At 50.5% G+C, this 7,042-nt stretch overlaps 1 protein-coding gene across 1 annotated transcript; it reads left to right on the forward strand.

Annotated features, from left to right (window-relative positions):
- The first annotated feature begins 2,157 nt into the window (after positions 1-2,157).
- Positions 2,158-5,895, forward strand: LOC109757068 (protein neprosin). Its single transcript, XM_020315909.4, has 7 exons — positions 2,158-2,487; positions 2,589-2,675; positions 2,782-2,997; positions 4,618-4,782; positions 4,880-4,933; positions 5,024-5,170; positions 5,271-5,895. The coding sequence occupies exons 1-7, from the start codon at positions 2,293-2,295 to the stop codon at positions 5,646-5,648; spliced, it is 1,242 nt and encodes a 413-aa protein (XP_020171498.1). The 5' UTR covers positions 2,158-2,292; the 3' UTR covers positions 5,649-5,895.
- The last annotated feature ends 1,147 nt before the right edge of the window (positions 5,896-7,042 follow it).

Below are 7,042 nucleotides of genomic sequence, written 5' to 3' on the forward strand. Positions count from 1 at the left end.
GATGAAGGTGTGTCGAATGTCCGGGCCTAATACCAAACGGACATCGCACCAAAACCTAACATCTAAAGCCGGGTGTCCCATCCAAGCCACTACCTGGAATGGGTCCCACATCGGTCTGGCACACTCCCAGTGAGTATCGCACGCTGCAAGGGCCGTCACTTCCATCTTCCATCGGTCCATCCTCAGAGCAGAACTGATGCACCGACCTTGCCAGGCCTCTCTGCCCTCAACGCCACCATGACGCCAGACAACTTCCTCCTCCTGCGCGAGTCCATCTCCGCGCATCAGACGCCGAGTCTCCACAGTGCCACGCCGCCGAGATCCGCCACCATCAATGTGTAAGATGAAGCACCGCTCCACCAAAGACGCCACCCTCCGATCCGTCGAGCCCGTGTGCACCTCCAAGAATGACGCACCCAAGGAGGTAACGACACCAGAGAGCCGCCGTCATCCGATCTACTGATTTAGGGTTTCCCCCGGAGGCAGCAGAGAGTGGCCTTGAACTTCTCAATGGCGATGCCTTCAGGAAGGGAATGACGCAGACTGCGCCGCCATCGCCGGCCTTGGCAATAGCCAATAGCAGGCTTTCACCCATATCTGTTCGAAGACCTTCATCTCTCGTGCACGGGCCGCCGCCATCCCTGCCGGGATCTGGATGATCCAGGCCGCCGCTGCCAGATCCCGGCAAGGAGAAGTCCCCCCACCGAGACCCGCCGGCCGAGCAGGGGAGGCCGAGACCGCACCCGCGGGACCAGATCCGCGATGGATCCGTGCCCGCGCAGCCGCCCCGGAGCCAACCCCACGCGGCCACGGGAGGGGATGGTGTAGGAGGCGGGCGCGGGGTGGAGGCTAGGGTCCCCCCCCTCCCCCGCCCGCGAGAGCGACGCAAGGGACGCGAGGCCAAGATGCTGGAGGTGCAGAAGTATCACAGGATCTCTCCACAAACACACCAATGATGGCGTAGTTTAGGCCCTTGATATCGACTCTTCCCCTTGTGAAATCATCTAAAAGTTCTAACATCCGCTGTCCTACCAAAGGCCAGAATTTCTAGTAGAATTTAACAAGAAAACCATCAGGGCCCGGCGCGGTATTAGTGCGAGTGGCCTTAGAGCATCTCCAACAGGCGCATAAAAGTTTCGCGCGCTAAAATAGTTCTAGCGCGCCACTGTAGCATTTTTAGCACGTCGGATCCAACATTGGTTTGGCAGATGCCCAAAAACGTGCACCCAAAAAAACACGCAGTGCAAATTGTGAAGCGCGCGCAATCCGGCCCTAAAATTTGCAGCTTCTGATAGCTCTTTTTGCGCGTGCCCAATCCTTTTTTGCGCGTGCACTATTTTACAGCTTCTGTTGGAGCTGTCCGGCGTCCAGAAAACCCGGATTTTAACGCGCGGAGCAGTTTTTGTGCGCCTGTTGGAGATGCTTTTAAGTGCCGATTCCAGCTCCACCGTGGAGAATGGTCTATCTTGTATTAATAGAATGGACGTAGCGTCTGCCCACGTTCCATGTCTTCCGAGCCAGCAAGAGCATGCAGTTTTTTTTTCAAGAACAAGGACGATTTCAGTGCCCATCTCGGAGCTGAATGAATCCTAGATCCCTGTCCGGCTGTCCCTGTGGTCACCGGCAACAACCAGCGTTGTTCACCACAGAACTAGATCGGTCCAAGCGACGGAGATCTCTCAAAATCCCTAGGACTTGTGTGGTCAAAATCTTTGGAGCCCGCGGAAAGTGGAGCTGCGACTCTACCGTCTTTTCATTCTTGGCACAAGCGAGCACTGCTGCCGCAAAGTTTTGAGCAATGCAGACGTAGCAGTAAATAGCTTTGGGCTCGTCCTGGTCCTGCAGCTCCGCAGCTGCACCCCCCATGGCCAGGCCAAGGCCCCCGCCCTTTGCTTTTGCTGCACGGCTTGTTGGCGACGCAGGGTCTCATGGCCACCCGTAAATAAATGCCCACCTAACTTAACTTTGGGGACTTCCATCGGCTCCATCTTTGCCGGATGGCCGGCCCTCGGGAGCTCTAAAAACAAAGAGAGAGAAAACGTAAAATGGTCTCAGTAGCAGCCACTCACTCACTGTCGCTGGTATCACCCTGGTCCTAGCTTGGTCCTAGCTATAGCCAGTCGCACCAATTGTAAAAACAGGCTGGTGAAGCAATTGCTCACTTCAAAAGGTTGTGGAGTGCAACAAGACAACCACATGCTATTACTACCACCATCCTCGGTTCCCCGCTCCGGTTCCGGCGCGACCGCGACTAGATAGGTAGATACACACAAGCGGACAAGCCGTGGAAGCATGGCTTGGAGTTTCCACTTTGTTCCCTTGCTCCTCCTCCTCCTCCTGCTCCCCTCCACTTCCGCAGTGGCCACCTCCGGGCACAGCACCGGCAACGCCACCGCAAGCCTGAGGCCAGGGAGGGAGCCGCTCAAGCACCGGAGGATCAGGGCTCTCCTCGGCAGACTCAACAAGCCCCCCCTCAAGACCATCAAGGTTACCATCTCATCTGTACCTCAAAGTGAAACTAGTTCTGCGGTGCGCATTCTTTTCTCCATCTGTTTGTGGTTACGACGGAATGCTTGCTTGTTTTGCAGAGCCCCGATGGTGACTTAATCGACTGCGTTCCCTCCCACCTACAGCCCGCGTTTGACCACCCAATGCTCAAGGGACAGAAGCCTCTGGTAACTAAAAGCATCTCTTTGCTCACACACAGTGCTGTGTGTGTGTGTGTCTCTCTCTCTCGCGTGAGAAGTCTTGCTAAGCTAGTTCCATGCTTTACTTAACTAGGACCCGCCGGAGAGGCCCAAGAACTACAACTCCACCATTGCCGGAGCGGTGGTGGTGCAGGCGTGGCATGCCACCGGCGAGGCGTGCCCGGAAGGGACGGTGGCGCTGCGGCGGACGACGGAGAAAGATCTGCTCAGAGCCAGCTCCCTCAGGAGGTACGGCAGGAAGCCGCCACGCCGGACCACCCGCCGTGATTCCACCAGCAGTGGCCATGAGGTTGGTCGCTTTGCACACTGTACTGTCTCCTCTGGCCTCCATTCTCATGGATAAAAATACACTAAAAGAAATAACTCTTGCACTTGCAATAATGTTAATGTATGTCATAGTAAAGTATCGACAGAATGGTTTGGCACTTGCAACAATGTTAATATGTCATAGATATAATTTTTCATTTCCGTAAATGCCGTTTATTTCAGTGGTAGGTCTACAATTGTCTGTAAATTGTACAGTACACCTATGATGACAGCAACTCTGCACTATTACGCCAAGGAAAAGGGAATGAGAAAGAAAAAAAAGGCATCATGTGAGCAAACCAAATTAGTTCTGTAGTTTGCTCTGTAAAAAGAATATGGGAATGAACTCCTAGTGTTGGGGCTTGTGGCACCTGGAAAAGCTACAAAAGAGAAGCCTGTACAACTCAGGAAAAGCATAAAAACAGCAATTAAACAGTTACTACTTGCATATGAGTCCATAGAAGCTTCACTAGGGAAAAATCCAGATTGCTAATTTTTACTTTGCTACTAGGATCACTGGTTGCCTTTGTTCATATCCGTAGGCCAAGATTTGTTTAGATCCATTGGCGACTAGTGCGGCCAGTTTAGATACCTTCTGCTTGACTACACGACTCGGGCATAGAAATATTTCAGTCAGGACAGTGGTCAGACTCCTGTCTGGCAGTGCAGTTTCAGCTGGCAGCATGTGCATCTCATCTGGGTTTTGGAATAGTTTATTTGCCAAGACATGTCCTGCACATTGGTAATTTAACTACGATCTCTGCATGTTATGCTTGCTGTGAAGCCAATGACAAAGTTCTCAAAAATCTTAATTTGGTTCAAACGTAGGGTTATGACTAAACAGATAAGCCAAATGATTCCAAGGGCCAATGCGGTAACTCAGTTCCCTGTTCTGTGTATCTAGTTTGTGCTTCAATTGGGCATCTTAAGCTAAAATTAGGTATTGAAAGGAGCATTTTGTTGCCCTCTGTGATTAAAATCAAAATAGCAGTACCTTCATAAACATTGTCTGATATCGGCACACTTGGCGCCATTGCACGAAGAACCAATACCGCCCTTACCGACTGTATTTTTTTTCTCCTCTAGAACAGTGGTCTGAATTTATTAATTAATCAAGCCACCAGTGGTAAGCATGAAGACTGATGTTTTGTTACAAGCTGTGGACACACATAAATGCCACGCATAAGATTCTCAGCATAAATATCAAGTGCATTGTGTTTACCAATGAGCTTAATCTCCGGAGAAGAGATGCTCAGCAGACACACAAGAAGAGAACCCATGTGGTTTGGAACAACTAAATAAACAATTTGTACATGTGCAGAAGCTTCATTAACCTAATCAAAATTCACGAGCAAATTAACTCGTCTTGAATGATGGGCTGTTTGACTCAACCATTAGAGTAACTTGGTTGCCTTGTCTTATATCCACTGCATTCGAGCAGCGTAGTTACTGCGCCACTCCCCTTCCCCTAAGCGAAAGATTGGACTTACCATACCTAGCTAGTTACTATCAAAATTGAAAAACATACTAGTATCTAGCTGAATAATAAATAATAATGATTGGAGTCTACTGCTCTTAACATAGCTCTGTTTTTTGGAGGCAGCATGCAGTTGGGTATGTGAATTCAGAGAAATACTATGGGGCCAGAGCTAGTGTTAACGTGTGGTCACCCAGGATAGATGACCCATCTGAGTTCAGCCTGTCACAGATCTGGGTCATCTCCGGCTCCTTCGGCCATGATCTCAACACCATTGAGGCTGGATGGCAGGTACATGAACGATAGAGAAGATTCTTGATCTTGAAACAACATCATTGTACTATGTGCAGAAAGAACATGAATGAAACCCTTGTCACTTCATTTTCAGGTAAGCCCGGAGCTGTATGGAGATAGTAATGCTAGGTTCTTCACTTACTGGACAGTAAGTGTCTGTTTTGCACAAACAAAAAAGTTCACCTTTTGCCTGGTCTGATTGCCCCGGATTCAGTTTAACTAAACGTGCATTTCGTAGACTGATGCGTACCAAGAGACGGGGTGCTACAACCACAACTGCCGCGGGTTCGTCCAGACGACCAACAAGATAGCCATCGGCGCCGCTATCACGCCACAGTCGGTGTACAACGGGAGGCAGTTTGATATTAATCTGATGATATGGAAGGTAAATGCCATTTCAGAATCACTGCAGTAATTTTCAAGAAGAATTTGTTGATCTGCATGGCAAATGCATTATGCATGATGATGAACGGTCTGGTACTCAGGATCCCAAGCACGGGCACTGGTGGCTGGAGCTGGGCCCGGGCGTGGTGGTGGGCTACTGGCCGTCCGGCCTGTTCACCCACCTGGCGCACCACGCGAGGATGGTGCAGTTCGGCGGCGAGGTCGTCAACACCCGGCCGCCGGGGTCCCACACGGCGACGCAGATGGGCAGCGGCCACTTCCCCGGCGAGGGGTTCGACCGCGCCGCCTACTTCCGGAACCTGCAGGTGGTGGACTGGGACAACAACATCATCCGGGCGTCCGGCCTCAAGCTCCTCGCCGACCACCCCGGGTGCTACGACATCCAGGGAGGCTTCAACGGCCGCTGGGGGACCTACTTCTACTACGGAGGGCCAGGGAGGAACGTGAAATGCCCCTGAAACCTGACATTGTTAGGCTTTTGCTGTTTCTTTGTTGGTTTTGTTTGTTTGTTTTTTTGTCACCCAATCTTTTGCGACAGTACTCCATTATTTCTTGTAGGATATCATTGTTAGGCTTAGTAGGTCTTTAGCTCCTGGATGCCTATGAGCACTCGAGGGTGGAGAGGAATCTGTAAATTTTGACAAGTGCGTGCCTGCAGGCGTGTGCATTCTGTTTACTGCGTAAGTAGCACCAGTTTATACTGTACCGCTTCAGTGTTTCTGCGGATATATCGCATTTCATCCTGTGATAGATCTCAGTAGCTGTGCATGGAAAGTTAGCTGATACTGCATGCGGTTGTTGTTGGAAATATTAGCATATTTTTTACAATTAATCCATGAGTAAACAGTAAATATGATAAATACGGTATGCATCTCATATCGATACCTAAGCATGTGAGCACGTACAGTACATAGAACCGAAACATTTATGAACATCATATATATGGTCAGCACATAAACGAGCAAGTAGGGGATGAACGAGTCATACCCTCCTGTTGGCCAAGCAAACGCAGCGGCGGCAGCCTCGGCATTGGCCGAGGCCTTATTCTTAGCTCGTCGTCAACCATGGAATCAAAACAGGGGAAGTAGTGGAAGCAGAGGCGGACGGGGACGGATCGGTAGCAATCGCGTCGAGACGCCCCCCAAAACCTTATTGCCGATCTCCCAGACATGATCTTAAACGACAGAGTTCCAGAGGCACTTGCTCTCCAAACCAACCATGCACGCGGTCGTCGGTATGGGATCGTCGGGAGCAGCACAGAGAGAAAAATAATAGATGACGGCTAGGGTTGTGCAAAAGGGAGTGAGTGAACTGAGTTAGGGTTCACTCTGGCTAGCACCTCCTTATATAGGCCGGCAGGTAGATGGGCCTGGGCTCAGGCCCACGGCCGAGTCCGTGATCCAACCTCCTGGACTGTGGCACTACTGTAACAACTCTTCAATTAATTCAAGATTAATTAACCATTCCTAACCAGCAACACAACCCGCGGCGCGCGGGCACGTCGTGGCGAGGTGGGCGGCGGAGGAGTAGGAGCACGCGTGTACAGCTTCTCTTCCCAAACTCCCAATGGCATGTGGTAGAGCAACCCTTATAAAAGGGTCTCACCTCACTCCACTAGCAGTATGGTACTAATCTTTCCATCACTTGCCATGCACCTAAATGGGCTTTAGAAATTAATCAGGAATTATTGTCTTATGTGGATCTAAGCCCATCTATAATCCAACAGTTGTTACATAGGGGTCACTCACCCTGTTGCTTACCTAGCTTGGTTATTAGACTTGATAGATAGGAGACAGGAGCCACATGCATGGATGATGCTGAACTAAACACATCAGAGTGGGACAACCAGTCA

The sequence above is a fragment of the Aegilops tauschii genome, chromosome 7, assembly GCF_002575655.3.
Source record: "Aegilops tauschii subsp. strangulata cultivar AL8/78 chromosome 7, Aet v6.0, whole genome shotgun sequence".
In the NCBI taxonomy this organism is placed as follows: Eukaryota; Viridiplantae; Streptophyta; class Magnoliopsida; order Poales; family Poaceae; genus Aegilops; species Aegilops tauschii.

Coding starts and splice junctions, on each gene's coding strand:
- LOC109757068 (XM_020315909.4), top strand. CDS start 2,293: ATGGCTTGGAGTTTCCACTTTGTTCCCTTGCTCCTCCTCCTCCTCCTG. Junction 2,488..2,588: donor CCCCCCTCAAGACCATCAAG/GTTACCATCTCA, acceptor CTTGTTTTGCAG/AGCCCCGATGGTGACTTAAT. Junction 4,934..5,023: donor GGTTCTTCACTTACTGGACA/GTAAGTGTCTGT, acceptor TGCATTTCGTAG/ACTGATGCGTACCAAGAGAC.